A 19,058-nucleotide genomic window follows, 5' to 3' on the forward strand; every position below is an offset into this window, starting at 1 on the left:
TCAATGCAGATCTCTGTACAGAATTTAATAGCTCTAGAATGTAACTTCTGCTTTGGTTGGGGCAAATGTGTTGTTTCCACATGTTCTGTGCTTTGCCTTCCTTGTAGTAGTCTCCCTTTTATTTGCATTGTTGGTACACTATTGGTAATTCAGGAGCTGTCATTCTGCGTTATAGTGTGTGTGTGTGTGTATAGTAATGTTCAACTTGGAGTTTTGACTTTGTGTAAAGAAATAATTACCATGTAAATAGTTCCATATGTTGGAATGTATGATAGTCCCCTTAAGAGCTCCATTCTTACTTTAGGTGTTCACTAGTGAAACAATTAGGTTGGGACTTGAACTTTGATTTTTCTACAGAAACAAAATGAGTAACAGGTGAAATAATAAAACTTTACAAGGTACTTATTTCGTGGATTTCTCTTAAGCTGGTGTTTATTGCATATTTAAACTGTTTTTTCAGCACTGTATTACTTACAATCAAGCCAAGAGGACTGAAATGTCCAAGCCTTGTTTCAGGTATAATTTAAGTATTTACCACTTCTCCCCCAACCCACCTAAGTACTGCTTCTTAGGTCAGCTGAAGTATAATTACTTCATTCTGGGAAGTCTGTAACAATGAATGGAAACAATAAGTGGAAAGGTTTCCTAGATAAATTGTAACTGAATATTCCATATTCTCTCCCTCCTCTCTCTCTCTCTTGGAGGTTATTGGGTTTGGAACATTAGGTAATTAGCATGAAAGTGCTCTTTCTGGCATCTTTCTATCTTGTCACAAGCCCCAACACATACCTAAAAATTCAGAAGTTTGAAGGAACACATCATAAGTACTAATTATCTGTTATACAAAGATGGCTTGAATATTACAGATAATTATGCCCACATTAATTCAGATGGCTTGCTTGTTCTTTCTATGGAACAGCTTTGGATTGACCTTCATTTTGCATTCTCTATCGGGACTGGTGTGCTGTATGTCTGTAGGTTAAGGAAGTTATACAAAAGCATCTTCATGTTCAGTAGGGTTCCTCTTCTGATCTAGTGGACCTTCTAGATTTCTGTGTGCTATCATTTTTGCCAGGATTTTCATTGTGAGTTTCGCTTTTTATCAGCACCCTCCAGTGTTTGAAAAAATTCACAGAAGTTAGCATCCAATAAAATAGAGCAAGCTTTCTCAGCCGGTATTTCATGAAACCCTAGGTTTTCTTGACGGCCCTGGAAGGGTTTCCCAAATGGGTGGGAATAAATTAATTTTAAATGTATTTTTAAAATTTGTTAAACATTTTCAGGAGATATGACCATATATGGTCATGTTGACTCCCCCCGCCAGAGATGAGCATGGAAGGGGAGGGGCCCCAGGTAGGCATGTACACAGTTGTGCTTTCCTAACCATATTCTGCAACCATAAACACCATTTCTGGGATTTGTCAAAGCCTGAAAAACATTTCAGGGGTTTCTTAATGGTAAAAAGGTTGAGAAAGGCTGGGTTAGATTTTTATTTATTTGTTTGTTTGCTTGTTTATTTGGATTTTTATACTGCCCATTCTTTACAGCTCTGGGCGGCTTACATGGAACAATATGAAATTTTTTACATGGAACATTATAATAATTTATTAACATACAGTTTCAATACATCATAACAATCAAGTAACAATTTATAACAAAACATAAATAACAACACTGGGTAGATCAAATTTGTTCGGTCATGGAAGGGCGTCTGAGGGGGGCCCAGTAGATGTTCTCAGTCGGTCGGCCTCAAGCGAATGCCTGGTGATGATTTTAGATGATTTTTTGAATAATTGCACTAATCTTACACCTGAATGTTCTTTCTCCACAGGTGAAGAATGCAGGCAGAATTCAACAACCAAAGTTTTAAGACAAGTGAACATTTTATGTCAAGTACGGCAGAAAGAAGTGCAGTAAGGAGTAATATTCAGCACACCTTGGAAGACTGTACCCACAAGTGCCAAGCAAATCTGACAAGGATCTAGTTGGGAGACAGTACATAGAGAGAGGAGTATTCTGTTATATTTTCACTGTTTAAAGACAAAACTACAACAGCCATTTGACATTAGATCCTGGTGCTTTCTACATCTTTGTATTACAGTCTTTTTAACTGTAAAGCTACTTACCTTGCTTAGACATCCTCAAACTATATATACAATAAACTAAATAGAACTGTTCTGTTGTTATTCACTAAACTGAATGTTCAAACATTTGCCAAAATGAGTGCAGAAGGATACCAGTACAGAGCTTTATATGATTACAAAAAAGAGCGAGAAGAAGACATTGACTTGCACTTGGGAGATATTTTAACTGTGAATAAAGGTACTTTAGTCGCCCTTGGATTCAGTGAAGGGGAAGAAGCAAAACCTGAAGAAATTGGTTGGTTGAACGGCTGTAATGAAAATACTGGACAAAGAGGGGACTTCCCAGGAACTTATGTAGAATATATTGGAAGAAAGAAAATTTCTCCTCCAACTCCGAAGCCTCGGCCTGTTCGACCACTTCCTGTTGCACCAAGTCCTGCAAAAGTAGGAACAGACAATGATCAACCAGGTTAGTTGTGTCTGTTGTATTTATTTGTTAGTGTGGTTACTGGTGTATTTTTGTCTCTCTATTCAGTATTCACATATTCAGTCCCAACAGGAAAATGCAGCATACGGTTTTGGTATCTTTTCTCTGAGAGATTACCACAAGTTACTCGAAGTACTTTTTAATAGCTTTGGGAGTACTTGGAATATTTTGAAAATGCTTTAAATAGAAGTTTGCTTTTCACTGTCAAAATTCATTAGTGGACATGTATCATCTTTAAAATGTGTTAATGATTAAACTCCTGACCTGGGTAGACCAAGCAAGCCTGATCTTGCCTGATCTTGGAAGCTATTCAGGGTTGATCCTGTCTACTATTTGGATGGGAGACCTCCAGGAAACACTAGGGTCATTATGCGGAGGCAGGCAATCATAGAATCATAGAGTTGGAAGGGGCCATTCAGGCCATCTAGTCCAACCCTCCTGCTCAACGCAGGATCAGCCCAAAGCATCCAAGAAAAGTGTGTATCCAACCTTTGCTTGAAGACTGCCAATGAGGGCAAACCATCTTCGGGTGTCTCTTGACTGGCCGCCAGACAATTCTAGGATCTTCTGTCTATAGTGCAAACATGCCATATGATACATAATAATGATTAAAGTAATAATGGGCCTAATTATTTAAATTCTTGAAGCAGAGGGTATAGGTATGTATAATCATCTATTAAAGTATAGTAATCCTCCCAACTTTCAATGAGGAAGAAGAGAAATAGGTTTTTAAACCCCACTTTTCTCTACCTTGTGTCCCAAAGCAGCTTACAAATGCATCCTCTTCCCACAAATACATTGTAGGGTGGGTTCTCTCACAATTCTGAGAGAACTGTGACTGGCCTAAGATCACTGGGCAGACATCATGGGGAATATGGGGAGTCAAACTCAGTTCTCCAGAATAGAGTTTGTCACTGCAACTAGTATGCCATGTTGGCTCTCCAATGCTGTTCGGTGTCCATGCCATCTCAGTGTCATTTGGAATCCGTAGCATTGAACCAGTCCAAATGCTCAATATCTTGCTTGACCACCTCTGCCCCTTTATAGAATAGTGTTGTGTTCAGAATAATTTAACAGAACATTATTTATCGCACAGCAGATTCTGCCCTGTTTTGATCTATCAGAAACAAAAGGGGGGGGGGACTAGAACTGGAACCATAAAAACCCAACTGGTAACATTTAGGACCTTCAAAGGTTGAATGTCTGTATTATTGTTAAAATTATATTACTTTTATTGTGCACAAAAAACTACTTTAGGAATTAAAAACGTATATATCCCATCCATAGGCTATGGACCAGTATGCTATGCTGTATGTGAACCATAGACCAATGCGTTTCGGCCCTTCTAGGGACTTCTTCAAAGGTCTGGTTTTAACATGCTTCGGTTCTTAACACATATAAAATATGTACAGCAACCAATAAAAGCTCCAAGGTAAGAGCTGTAAAGTATCACAGTCACTTAATGAAAGAAGTTTTCAGTCATTAGCTCTCTTCCAAAGGCTGTCCAAAATTTCCAATGGTGTGCTTCCTTATTAGTGCATGTTTTTAAATTTTGCATGATTAAACTAATATAATTTTAACAATAATACAGACATTCAACCATCGAAGGTCCTAACTGCTACCAGTTGGGTTTTTATTGTTCCTGTTCTATGTCAGTACTAAAACCAGGCAGCTTTGTAATTTTTTTAAGTAATATGCCTTCTGTCTTCTACATTTATATAAACTTTGTCTCATGATGGCTTCCAATTTCATCTGTTCTATTCTCATCAAGTTTTCTGATTACATGCATTTTAAACAGAAGACTAGTAGCAAATAATCTTATTATTTAAATGATTCCACTTAGGACGAACTCCTATTGTGCAAGCAACTATTCAGTAATGATTAGGTGCAATAGCACATTTCTAGGGTTGTGCGATTCGGACATGGAAGCAGCCATTCCCACACGTAGTAGCCAGTGCTGCACTGCAGGCGGGGGGCGGGGGGGGTGCGGGTGCTGGCACGCCAGTCGACACACACATGCAGGCGTAGACTTCTGCGCCTGCGTGTGTGCATTGAATGGCGCACCGGTGCCCACACCTCCCTCCCCTGCAGCACGGCACTGGCTGCTGTGGGCAGGAATGGCCGCTTCAGACCAACAAAGTTTTATTCAAGATATATAAGTATGCATGCTTCATTAGTGTCTTATACCTTGAATAAAGCTTGGTGGGTTTTGAAGGTGCCACTGAACTAAAACTCCATTCTGCTGTTTCAAACCAACATGTCTGAATCTATATTCAGTAATGAAGTTTGTTCTTTTCTGCCGCCCCTGACAGTCACCCTATTTCTTAAGAATTAAGTGGGTAGCCATGTTGGTCTGCAGCAGCAGAACAAATTTGGAATCCAGTGGCATGTTTAAGAAAAAAAATGTATTCACGGTATGAACTTGCCTGTGCATGCAATATACAATATGTATATACAATCAGATCAGAATACCTTTATGGGCATACTATGTGTATAGATATATAAATACAATGACATTGTATCTGAGGAAGTGTGTGTGTGCACAAGAAAGCTCATATATGTTGAATAAAAGTCTGTTGGTCGTAAAAGTGCCACTGGACTCATAATTTGTTCTCCTATTTCTTATGGTTGATCACAATGACTGAATGATAAAATGTCAGAGAATGAAGCAGGAAAGGAGTGGTTCATGGAAAGGAGGCATCAGCTAATCGGTGGAGTAGACTGGAAGCCAGTTACAAGAGGGAACTGTGACTGCATGGATTCTTGGTCCTGCATACATCCATTTTCTCCATTAGGGTGAAAGATACTCGCAGATCTGGAAGCAAGTTCAGTGGGCAGTAGGCCGTCAAGGTAGAAGAGGAAATGGGGATATGTTGTATGCTGCAAAGTGTGCATTTTAATCACTTCCTATATTTGAAAGCTTTCATAGGATATCCTCTAGTGTAGTAGTAGAGACATAGACATGTCTTAATACCTGATTATTGCCTGGCTAGGGAAGAGGAGTGAACAAAATGATTGGTATCAGCCATATTCAAACATAATGTAATGGAATATTAACATGGCAGGTTGGTGGTCTACCATCTGTTGTGGAAGGCATGCAGAATTTTCCCACATTCAGTTCCTTTCTTTTCCTGCAACTTTATGACCCGTGGAGTGATAATTCCTGGGGCTGCGGGATCCATGCAGGGACTGAAGTCTGCTTCTAAACCTTTCACAGACTTTTTTTCTGGTTTTGGGTTTGGCTGGCAGCCATTTTAGGCTGACAAGAGATGGGCATGAATATCTACTATCAGCCTAAAATGACTGCAAGTCATTTTCAGCGTGCTGGTTCATTTCCCTTGTTTTCAAAAGGAGGAAAAGGAACTGACACGCTGAAATGGCTGCCCCAGGGCAGCCTAGCAGACCCCAAACTAATGGTGTGGAGAACTCACTGTGCACTCTGTTTGGCGGGAAGCCATTTTAGCCTGCCATTTGGCTTCCCTCCACTTTTAAGCAGGGAGACGTTAAATGGACCAGCACAAACCAAACTGGTTAGTTTTGGGGGGTTGGGTTGTTAGGGGTTCAGGAAAACCGTGAATTGAATTGAATTGAATTCACAAATGTATCATTGTTCCAGGAAGCAATTACATAATAGTTATCCTTAGCTATATGTAGAAATTGTTGAATTTCTGATACTCCATTATATATTTTACATGTAGTTTATTCTGAGATTCTGGCACAATATTTTAAAACTCCCTTAGATCTTGTGATGTGGGGAAAATATCCAGTGCGAATACCAGTGGCTGTATGCTCTTACAGTTGGTCTAAATGATTAAAAGAGGAAAAATGGATTTTCTGCTCTCAAGAGAATGAAATGGTTACTCTTTTATACAATCCAGACGCAAGTTGGCAGCCAGCCACCAGGAATCTTCCCAGGACAATAAACTATTTCTCTGAGTGAATTTTGAGTTTCGAGATCTTGATGTAGGACTTGCTTTGACTGTATTTGGCCATGTTTATATTTTCTGGGCTTAACTGTTTGAAACTGTTTTTTATCAATATGAGAGAGAGAAGCCAGAAAATTGATGTTTCTCACTGTACAATTTGGAGTCAGACTGAAAATGAAAATGTAGTTGCATTCGATTTGTATGGCCTGCATATTAAGTTCTGGTTTCTCACTGATATGATAACTTACATCTATAAACCATTTTAATCATGAATGTTCCTGTAAACATTTGGAGGTTTCACTTGTATTATTAAAACTAAAGCAGCCCTATACTTGGTGCTATTCTTAATTTTTAAAAAGTGTGTTATCTTGGTTAACTTATATCAAAGTTTTCAAACGGATGTAATTGTGTTTCTGAAGCATTAATTAACTTAGGGAACTATCTCCCCTCCCATCTAATTCCCTATACTAACTTGAACTTGGGTTTAGAAAGTCAACAATGTAGTTAAACCAGAATTTGATACAGTATCTGGTTCAGGGGTCAAGGAACCCTGTTAAATGTTATGTCTTGTCTAGCCCTATAGAAATTTCAGCAAATGGTAGTAGAATACTAATAATGGTCATCTTCAGTCTCATCACCTAAATTTAAAATGTATCTTTCTCATTTTAAACCCAAACATAGATTGGTTACTTTGCTATCTGGTTGTGAAACCTCTGTTTGTGTATGTAAATAAATGTTGGCAGCAAGAACCAATTTATATATATATATAACCTGAGTGATGAGTGCTGTTTCTTTTTAGTTGCTCTGCTCTCTGCTCTAGTAATATTTGGAAAGGAGGAACATGGACCAATCATGTGATGCTTCATACCCCAGAATTGTACCTGCGAGTTATGCTGGTGTGGGAGGAAGCCATGTTATTTGTCTCAGTTCTCTTAGGCTTTAATGGAACAGTGAGGGAGTCGGTAACGTGCTAATGTCTAAGATTGGTATAAAATGGCAGGACCTTATAATTTCAATACAACAATCATGAATATTCCTTTACAACTTGACATGTTTATATAGATGCACATTCTGCCAGTTCAGAAACTTTTTTGGGGGGGAAGGAAGAATATTTATATTTACATTTATAAGCTGCCTCTCTTGAACCATTTATCTTGGGGGGGGGGTGTACAGGGTAATCAGCAATAAAACACACATACATAGTTAAAAACTACTAAAAAGCTAACAGTATGATTTTATCAGCAGACTTATCGTCTGATGATACTCTTATGAGAAGAAGGATGTAGGAGGTGAACTCCAAGCCAGTAGTCTTGGCCTATGATGTTCTAGTTTTTCCAGGCATGTTGGCCTCAACCATATGCCTGGCAGCTCTGTGGAATTGTGCTAGCTCTACCAGAGCCCTGGTACCCTCTGGGAGCTTATTCCACCAGGCGGGGGCCAGGGCCAAAAAATGTCCTAGCCCTGGTTAAGACCAGTCACACTTCTTTGGGCCAGGAACTTCCAGTCAGTTAGCCATGGTTGACCATAGCGTTCTCCAGGGGACATATTCAGATAGGTGGTTCCTTAGATACGCAGGTCCCAGACTGTGAATGACCTTAAAAGTTAACCCTAGAGCCTTGAACCAAATCGGGGACTTGACTGGGAGCTAATTGTAATTTCTGGATTAAAGCCAAGGGCAGGCCCACATAGAGCAATTTACAATAATTTAGTCTAGAGGTGACCACCATATGGATCACCTCTGGGGTCACATACGGTGCTAACTTTGCTACTTTCATGACTTGGGCCTCCATAGACAAAGAGGTGTCAATCCTGCCCAGATTCCTGGCAGTATGAAGAGTTGTCATTTGCATCTGTCCAGGTGAGGGAGATGTGCTTCCTGTTCTGGGCCTTTCCTCCTAACCACAGGACCTCCATCTTTGAAGGGTTCAGCTTCAGACAACTACTCTTGAGCCATTCCCCCACAGCCTCAAAATATCTGGCCAGTGAATCTGGAGGGGTTTCCGGTTGATCTTAAGGGGATAGAGCTGGGTGTCATCTGCATATTGGTGGCACCCAGGCCCTTAACTCCAGATCAACCGGACAAGAGTGTACATAAAGATGTTAAATAATGTTGGGGAGGGAATGGCCCTCTGTGGAACTCTATTGGAGTTGGCAGAGATGCAGTTGATTCTCCCCAATTTCTACCCTATATCAAGAACAGCGAAGAAAGGAGGTAATCCACTGATGTGCTATCTCCCATATCCCTGTGTCAACAAAGCAGCAAACAAGAAGTTTGTGGTCTACCATGTCAAATGCTGACATGAGATCTAGTAATATTAGGTTTTTCTTCGAATACTGCAGCATCCAATTGTCTATAACATGTCTTTATCAAATGTATGCAGGACCTTTAGAATTGATGAATACCCCTTTGTATATTTTTGGATGTGTTCTCTGAGAATAGCAAATCAGTGGTGTTTAGCTGTTCTCTCATTCTAAAGTTAGGGTTAGGGTTTTCAAAGGTTAATTCTATTTATTTCTTTTTAGATTTCTTTACAGCGGTTCTCCAATGGTCTCGTGGCGGTTTCCAGCATCAGTAAATACAATAAAACCCATAAAACATCCCATAAAAATAATTATAAATGATCACAGTTAGAAGGCGAATCAATCCTATAGGCCCCCTAACCATCACCCTCCCCCCAATTCGGGGGGGGGGTCAGTTCTCTTATAGTAGGAGCGAGGGCCAGATCTAATAGATGGAGTACGTTTTCAAGAACACATCATAAAAGCTTTGGTTAAAGCAAGGTCCCTTCTGTGCTTTTTGCAGTGTGACTTGTGCTTTTGATTAGAGCAGTGGTTCTCAACCTGGGGGTCGGGATCCTTTTGGGGGTCAAACTACCCTTTCACAGAGGTCGCAGTAGGTCAAGCAACTTGGCCCAGGGGAGAGCCAACTACACAACAGCCTTGCAGGGTAGACCGAGATAGAGCATTTGTCTGGCTGGAGCAGCGGAAAAAAGCGAGATCGGCATGGTGGGACAAGAGGCAGAACTGAACTGAGAAACCCTGGGAAAAACCCATTTATGCACAATCATGAACAATAGATCTTCACGCCATTGATCAGTTTCGGTTTAATTTCTGTGAAAGAACACTGGCATAATTTTATGGAGGGGAATTGGAGAACAGTTTGCAGGATTATGCACAGAATTCCTAAAGAGGCTCTTGTACAAATAATCACAGGAACAGTTGCTTCTAGCCAAGTGTGGGAAAGTGCAGTTCATCTTAATGAAGCTTCGGCATGGTCTACAAGATTTATTTATTTATTTTTAAATTTTCAGAATTTGGTAAACAAGTTATATTTGAGCATTGGATACCATGGAGAATAGGGAAAACAAGCCTGGTGTTTCCACAACTGAAAATAAAATCGTTTGAAAAGCTAAACCACCCACAGTTCAATATGCGCAGCTCTGATGATGAGCTCTAGAGCTAGAAAAATCCTGTCGGCAGTTACTTCCTATTTTCAGATACAAACACACTGTGAATTCTTCTGGGTATTTATAGCAGCATTGCTTTTGTGGCAGGTTTTGATGTCATCCAAAATGGCTCTGGGCTCTGGCTGCTCTGTGACACACAGTGTTGGACCCGATGGGCCATTGGCCAAATAGCCCAAGCCACAAGGGAGAACTTTAAGAAATAATAAATAAATCCAGCATGGTCTCTCTTACATTCTTAAAATGCTGAAATCATTAGGCCTAAATGTGTTCGGCTTTACACAGGGCTTTTGCAGAAGATACAAGGAGTTCTTCACTGCTGTTGGCATCTCTGAAAGGCCTATTAGAAGGCTCTGCGGAGCAAAGGAAGGAGTCACTTCCCACCCTTTACAATGTGGGCTATTGCAGAACAGTGTGAGTTAAAGCCCCGTATTGTAAGACTGTACGAGAGGAGAAGAGGGGTTCTTTCCCACAGAGCAGGCTTTTTCAAGAAGTCATCACATTGATAGATCAGTAACATTTTGCCTTTGTTTACGTTTTAAGATAATGTTTCTATTGCCCTCTGAACATTTAGAATTAAATCTAGCAGCTGTAAACTGAGAGATTCGGTGGCCAATATCTTTGGCCTATATCCCATGGAGCAATGGGGTATAATCCAAAGGAAGATTATTCATGTACTTTTTGGTGTGTGTGTGTGGGGGGGGGGGTTAGGTCACTGTGTACATGTTGTGAATTGATACAGTTTTTGTGATTTTGTTTATGTTCAGTTATCCCTAGTGAAAGGGGAAGTACAAAAAAGTGCTGAGGTAGAAACTTGTTTCTTTTGTTTGCTCTCTGGTCTTGTATTTGCCCTGTTTTGATGTAAACAATTTCACTTGTGTCCAATACAAAGGTGTGAGTAGGTAAGCTACCTGTGGTGGACATGGCACTTCAGTAATCAATCAGCATTTTCTGTGTTTTTGTTCCTACATATATTTATTGGTGCTTGGTAGTACTTGAAAACATTTGTGGAACAGAGAGTTTAGTATCCTTCAGAATTCATGGCTGAAGTGCCTGCAATCCATATAAGATGCAGTAGAGTTCATATAAGATGCAGTAGACTGCTCTGTTGGACTTTGCATTGTATTACGAAGAATAGCTGAGGCATTTTGGAACAGAAGAGATGGTCCATGGAATTGAAAGCTACTGAAACAGGGTAAGGCTGCTGCTTCACTGGGGAAGTAAGAAATTAGCATGAAACATCTCTTTATTTCTGTTATCACTTCACAACAGTGATGAACGTCTTCAAATTATTTATATTTATATTACTTAAGGTCTTTTGTCCTGTTGAGAAATGTCTGTATTTTTCATTAGCAATTTTGTAATATAATTGAAGCCAGAAGTTTAAAATGTCTGCCTGTTAAGTGTTTACCAGTTTTTGTTAAAAATAATAACTTAAAGGGTGAGTTTTGGGCTGACACAGCTGTAAACAGCTTGTGTACTTTTATGATTTTATAACACATTTCAAAATAGCTGCATCAGAAGAACCTCATTCTCTGCTTCATGTTGGCAATTTTATAGTAATAATTTAGTAACATGTTCCTTGATCTGACATTATACAGAAGTTGAGAACTTTAAGCCTTTGTTTCATAAATTCTTCAAAAGATGCTTTTCACATTTTAAAAAAATTATTTTTTTAAAAAAATACATGGTACCTATTTTTCTTCAATAGAATTATTTCTCTGTTGTTTGACTCCACCTGCTGGTTAAAAAAAATCATAGTACAGGAAAGATTTAAGAAACCAAACTGTTGAATTGAAATTAGATAGAATGGCATCAAACTCTGCTCTCAGATAAAACATATTATAATAATGTGAATTGTGTAATAGGAATGATTTAATACCTAAACTGATGGTAACTGCTGCTTTAATTTTCAAACAAAAGCTTGTGACAAGTTGCATGCCAGAGCAGTTAAACCTCCCCCCCCTTTTTTTTCCCCCCCTCTGCCTTCAGTGAATCCCAGTCACAACTGGGACAAATTTTAATCCTATGCTAGTATCTATTACCTGTCTAGAAAAGTTTAGCTGAACTTGGTAGGGGAGGTGGGTATAAGGGAGAGTATATTTATTCAACATATGGTTGTTTGCAACGGCTAAATTCCTGCCAGTGATAATTCTGTAGTACTAAGTAAATTGCTGTGCCCTCTTAAATCTTTAATGTCATTTATCCACACACAGTTCTTGAGAAGGAACCCAGATGTCTGCCGTGCAGCTGGCCATAAAACTTTTCGCATGTGTATCTAGCTTACAATCTGGTTCCATGATAAACAACCATGAAATCAATCTGAAGGCTGAAATCTGAGGAATTACCTTAATTTAATAGCTTGGAATGAAAAAGGCATTTGTGTTATAATTTAAGGATGGTTGTGTGGAGAGCATTTAAACATCCAAAGGCATTATTCACATACTAAATTGGAAGAAGCAATTAAATCATATAGTTATAATGAAAGAAAAATGCTGATCTGTTTAATTTTTATTTGAAAATGGAATGCTGTATGACATTGTATGCATCTTATTTAAATGATGACCCACACTGTCCTGAAGATTCTAGTAGGAAGGAGTACTAAAAGTGTATCTATAAATTAATTTTAAAAGCACATATATAATCTACTGTGTATTTGCTTAAATGCTGACCCCCCCCCCCCCGCCCCAAGCAGCTCTAAACAAAGTTCCTCCAAAATATGCTTAGTCTTTGGCTAAGGTCAGGGGAGATCCACAGCTGTGAGACAGCCACCATGAACACCAAGAACCAACTCTTCTTCTTCTTCTTGATTGGATCATGCCCTCAGGAAACTTAGTATTATATAAATACATGCTCAAAACAGTTCACATAATGTAATCCCAACATTCTTTCAGTAGTTCACAAGACAAACTGGGGTCATTATCCCTAAACTACTGGTGAGGAGGATGGCTGAAGCTGGAATTTTGTGCCTGAGACAACTGAATGAGTTTATGACTTGAGATTTCAACTTAATATAAATGATGAAGAAGCGTTGGTTCTTATATGCCTCTTTTCTCCACCTGAAGGAGTCTCAAAGCGGCTTGCATTTGCCTTCCCTTTCCTCTCCCCACAACAAATACCCTGTGAGGTAGTTGAGGCTGAGAGAGCCCTGATATTACTGCTCAGTCAGAACTACTTTATCAGTGCTGTGGCGAGCCCAAGGTCACCTAGCTGGTTGCATGTGGGGGAGCGCGGAGTCAAACCTGGCTCGCCAGTCCGTACTCCTAACCACTACACCAAGCTGGCTCTATTTTTATTCCTCTCAGGCCAAGGGTTTCTTTTTGTGTTTTTAGTAGTCTCTGCAAGAAGGTAGGCTGTTCAAGCAAACAGGGTAAATTCTCCTCTTTGATATCTTTGAAAAACATATCACCAAAAATAAAAACCAGGTCACTTAATCAATTTGATGTACATTTTAAGGATTACTGTATGGACAGACTATAATTGTTCACGTATTAGTAAAGGTCGAGCACTTGTGTCAAGAGAAGTGGGTCCAAATCACCTTACTAACATACTCTGTGAAAAGGGGAAGACAGTTATGTGCTGGTCTGGGTTTTTCTCCAGATGTTTCCTCCCAAACACACATGTAGAGTTATTTATTATGTTTAGGTAACAGAAGGAACCAAATGGATTACTTTTTTTAGTTTGCCCTGTTCATCTGATGTACATAATATGTCACTAAGTGTTTATATGAAGACAGCCTTAAAAAGGACATGTTGCCATTTCTTATTTGCAAGGATAAACAGTTCCTCTCTGTTCAATGACAATCACTGAAAGGCCTCATCTAAAATAAGATTTTCTCCAAGGTTTGTTTTTCAGTATTCCTTGTTTCTTCAGTGTGGTACAGGAAAGAGCAAGCGAACAGTCAAATCCCTCATTAACTTAAGTGAAAATAGGATCAGACCTAAACAAATTACCTAGGGTTAGTTCTTTTTGTTGTTTTGAGGGAATCTTGTCTGAGAAAGTACAGAAATGGAGTACAATGCTAGATTGCTAGTGGGATCTTAAAAATCCTGCAGAAAAACAGGATTACTTGCCGCCCATCTGCAATCTTTTGACTACTTACCTAGTAGTGTTGGCTTCATTTGATGCTATTCCTTATCTTGGTAAATCAGAGCATGCAAAAACATATCTGAGAGGGTTGTTTAGATATTTCCTACTACTTTACCTGACTTTTCTTGAATCTAAGGGCTAATTTTCATGTTATCCTCACAGAAGTAGGTGTTGGAGCATCTTTCCTGTGAAGAAGGGATGAAGGGTCTGGGAAGACCTGGTAGAGGTTTTATAAAATTATGAATGGGGCATATTTGGGGGGCATCAATTGAAATTGATGGGGCAGACAAAAAGAAATACTTTTTTACTCAACAGTGTTTAAAATGTACAATTCACTGCCGGAGGATGTTGTGATGACTACAGGTTTTAAAAGGGAATAAGGTTTGTGGAGAATAGTTTTGCTAGTGGCTACCAGCCTTAGTGACTAAAGTGAACTTCTACATTCAGAGGCAGTAAACATCAAGAGGGAAGAACATCAGTGGAAGGCCTTGGCCTCTGTGCCCTGTTGTTTAACCTCTGGAGGAAGTGGTTGACTGCTGCCTTGATGGTGGGCTGTATGGACACTGGTCTGATCCAGCGGGAACCTTATTTGAGCACAGGAAGATAATGAGCATGAGGACACTGACTTCTAGAGCTAAGTTGATAACATACTGATTGTTGCCATTTCTCACTAGTTTCTATCTTATTTGCTTAGAGATACTGACGTGAGTCATATGCAACCATGGACCCAGGTGGGAAATCCCATTACTATATTATCAGCTTCACAGTCATAGGGTTCTTCTCTCTCCCAGAAATAGCACCATGATAAGGGGAAGAGCAAGTTGCCCAAGTATCAGCCAAGGAAACTTGCCTCTAGCAGCAACTCTGCCAAAAAGAGATCTGCCCAATTACTGTTTGCCCTAGATCTGCAGATGTGCAAGATGTGTGTCCAAGTGTTAGCAGCCTTGGATGGAATTTGATTGAAAAATGTATATACAAAATAAAGTATTGTACGGAATTGTTTGGCTTTATATGCTATTATTGATTATTAATTATTGTTATTGATATGCTAGATTTGAGTTCAGTATTCCCTTGGAGATCAACAAGATTTTCAAGGTATCTGACGAAGGGAGTTTTAACTCTTGAAAGCTCATGCCCTGAAAGTCTTGCTGGTTTCTAAGGTATTACTGGACTCAAATCTAGCTGTTCTACTGGAGACCAGCTTGGTTACCTTCTGAGCTGGTGTTGATAAAGGTAAAGGTATCCCCTGTGCAAGCACCGGGTCATGTCTGACCCTTGGGGTGACGCCCTCTAGCGTTTTCATGGCAGACTCAATACGGGGTGGTTTGCCAGTGCCTTCCCCTGTCATTACCGTTTACCCCCCAGCAAGCTGGGTACTCATTTTACCGACCTCGGAAGGATGGAAGGCTGAGTCAACCTTGAGCCGGCTGCTGGGATTGAACTCCCAGCCTCATGGGCAGAGCTTCAGACTGCATGTCTGCTGCCTTACCACTCTGCGCCACAATAGGCTCTTACATATTGTTGATACATATGCTCAAAATTAAACCTTGGCTATCTAAGCAGTAAAGCAACTAATGGTACAGAATGTAGATTCTGTTATCACGAAAGGCGTAACAATTCTAAACTCCTCAGTCTGTGGCATGGTCCTGAACATGGAACAAATTCTGTCCTCAAATCTTCCATTCAAGAATGCTGCTGAAGCAACATATTCCACAGTAGAACAAAGTTTAATGCAGTGGCTTCTTTTAAGACCCAACAAAGATACCAAGATATCTGAAGAAGTCTTCATGCATACAAAAACTTTGTTGTTCTTAAAGGTGCCACTGGACTCCAACTTTGTTGTACTGCATCAGACAAACATGGCGACTTGAATCTATATTCCACAGTAGTACTCTGTAGTTCCACTAAGAACTAGTGGCTGATGATTTGTTTCTGTGATATGTGTCTGTGACCACATGCAATGTGTAAAGCAGTCATCAGAGCGATGTCTCTCCTTCCTTTTTGCTGTTGCCACTACAAACAGCCAGTGGTTCATTATTGCAGCATTTCTGCTGACAAAGAACCAGACTCATTCTAAAATAAGAAGAGTCCTGTCTCTTTGACGTTAGAAGCACTGCAGCAAATTAAACTCTGGCTGTGCATCCCCATCCTTTCCTGCATACTCCTTCCCCTGAAACTTGGACTATATACAAATTCTGTGTGGCTGCTGAACTTCCTTAAAGAAAGAGGAAAGGCAATGTGAGTGCTGTATAGGAGATAATGGATGAAGCATGGTCATGCATTTTTTCTATGCACTTTGGATAAAGCTAAAGAGCTAGAACTTATGGCTGCCAGACTATTTTAGGATCATCTGGCTATTCTACACACATGGAAACAATCAAACAGTCCTTCTCAGAACTACTTGACAAGAAGCATAGGCAACTCCATCTGAATGCCAAATGAATACTGACTGTATAAGCAACTCTAAATGCCAGTACTTGTTTCAACTCTAAGACCGTTTATGCACTGGGAACTTCACTGCCCCAGCTCTTATACAGGAGCACAAATCTGGGCCGGATGAGGTGCACCAGGCCAAATGCTCCCCCATGTGGGTGCAGGAAGAGGTGGGGCAACCTGCCATGACTAAAACTCCAGCCTGCAACCCGGCACGAATCTTCCAGTGCATAAACAGTCTTAAAGGCCAATAAATTAAATTTAGCTCTTATTCAAGAAACTCATCTTGATAACAAAAGGCAAGCCTACCATAGAGTGAAAATTGTGAAATATATTATTAGCATAACAAGACGATATTCAGGAATTTTGTCAACAATATGAAGATTGCAGTAAGACCCAAATCAATTGAAAGGACTGAGGAAATACTGACCAGGGAACCTAAAAATTTTGGCTAACTATTACCATAGATGGAGGCTTATCCCAAGTCCAGGAAAAACATAATGCTCCTGTTTCCATCATTATAATAATTGTGAAAGGAATATCTACTTTAATGGCATCCAACTTACATCCATCCATCTAAGTACCTTGGCATTACCGTGGACAGGACCCTGAGCTATAAACATCATTTTACCAATGTGGCTGCAAAACTATGCACATAAAAGAACATTCTCTTAAAATTATCTGGTACAACTTTGAGGTGCCATTGCTACAAAACTTAGATTCTCAGCATTGGGGTGTATAGTGCTGCAGAAAATGGTGCTTCACTGTGGCTCAAGAGCTCCCATGTCCACAGACTTGATGTCCAACTTAAGACAACCATGAAAACCATCAGCAGACATCTTAAACCCGCTGCCCTCTATTGGCTGCCCATGTTGTGCCACATCACAAATTGTTCTTCGTGATGATAAAAAGATAATTGAAAACAGAGCTGCCTATCCACAAAGACATGACTGTCCTGGGTCTATCCGTACTATGACCTCAGCCCCCAGCCAGATTGGTACAAATCCTGAAATCACTAAATTTCGATCTAGGGAATGAATGGTTGCAAGCAAGGGTGCAGTCAGTTCCACCCAATATCCATAACATAATAAACACCACTGAGAGACCTGCAGAACTGTTGTGCCATGGAAAACTAGTAATAATACCCGTTGTGTTAAAAATACAATGTGGTCTAGAAAAGGTGGGGGGAGCTCTCTTTTGGCAAGAAAAGATGTTCAAGGCTCTGGAAGAGGATCTCGGATTGCAGTTTTCTGAAAGGATGAGTGTGTGTTAAAAGAGACATGCATGAGGGAAGAGGCTGAGGCTGCGGTAGTGAGGTCTGGTGGGAGTTGAGGGGAAGAAGAGACATGCATGGCTTGGCTGCCCCCCAGCAGTGAGGCCATGGCAGAATTGTAAGTGGGAAGAGCCTCCTTGTCAGCCTTCAAAAGGAATGCCTACAGACACCCCTGTGTCGCTCTGAGAATAGTGGCAGTGATGGCCGTCCCTCACTGCTACAGACAGACACATTCCTCACCTCAGTCAGTCACTGTTAGAGGCTTCCATCCAAGAGGAGTGACTGGCCGCCCTCTCCAGGCATGACTGCCAGAGTGACACTTAATAAGCTGGAGAGAGCACAAAGTTTGCCCCCACTGCAAAAGAGACAGGCGGTCGGCCAACTGGAAGTCACGCGTGGAATCATGAGGGGAACTCTGGGTAACAAGTGAGTAGTCAGCAACATGGCGAGTCAGCTATATAGTACAGGATGGCCGATAGAGTACAAACAGGATTTGGCAGTTGTGTAGACTTGTTTAAATAGGGTAGACTCCCTGGACCCGAGTGTGACTGTGATGCAGCCTGCCAAACTATTTACCATCTGTCACAGGAATGTGAGTGTTGTGCTTTCCAGGGAGAGGTGGCAGAACTCTTTGTACTCTCCCCAACTGCGATCGAGTGGATTGAACATTCAGATATTAGTATTTAGGGGGATTGCCTAATCGGTCTGCCTACCTGTTGTAGCAACTTGGTTTTATCATATGCTTCCTGTGTGTAACTCTGCCATACAATAAGTAAATAAATAATGAACACACATTTACATAACAACTGCTATTGTAGGAACCATTTGTGTTGATCAGCACAAGCCTCTGACAAGTTACGTGCAAGTATATGCATGTATGTGTTTCCTTATTTGATTGCCTTAGGAGACTGTTGTTTAAGTTGGCAGAGTTGGTCTCCTGGCAAGATTACAGCATGCCAGGGAAGGGAAAAGCCCCAGTGTTGAGGCCTAGAGTTTTCATGGTGTCAGGACATTTTTGTTAGTTGAAAAACGTAGGACTGAATGTGGTTTTATTATATTATATATTACATTACATTACATTACATTACATTTATATACCGCCGTCCCCGAGGGTTTACAGAAAACAGGAAAAGATACAGATAACATATTGTAACAGGTGATAACAGTAATAACATTATACAATAATAACAAGATCATAACAATAACATTATGAAATAGAATAAAAAAGGATAGTGCTTAGGAATAAAGGACAATTTGTTTTTTGAAGAACCAAAGCGATATGCTAGGAAATCTGAAATATTT

At 40.2% G+C, this 19,058-nt stretch overlaps 1 protein-coding gene across 3 annotated transcripts in view; it reads left to right on the plus strand.

Moving 5' to 3' along the window:
• The window catches only part of PIK3R1 (phosphoinositide-3-kinase regulatory subunit 1), a 69,529-nt gene that overhangs the window by 5,638 nt on the left and 44,833 nt on the right, over positions 1-19,058 (plus strand). For 2 of the 3 annotated variants that reach the window (XM_077347292.1, XM_077347295.1), the window contains exon 2: positions 1,832-2,553. In XM_077347292.1, coding sequence (XP_077203407.1) covers positions 2,220-2,553 — 334 coding nt within the window. In that variant the 5' untranslated portion in view covers positions 1,832-2,219. Of the gene's footprint in view, positions 1-460; positions 517-1,831; positions 2,554-19,058 lie in introns of all 3 variants that reach the window. The other variant, XM_077347294.1, reaches the window with a different exon arrangement.

This window comes from Paroedura picta, chromosome 7 (genome assembly GCF_049243985.1).
Source record: "Paroedura picta isolate Pp20150507F chromosome 7, Ppicta_v3.0, whole genome shotgun sequence".
In the NCBI taxonomy this organism is placed as follows: domain Eukaryota; kingdom Metazoa; phylum Chordata; class Lepidosauria; order Squamata; family Gekkonidae; genus Paroedura; species Paroedura picta.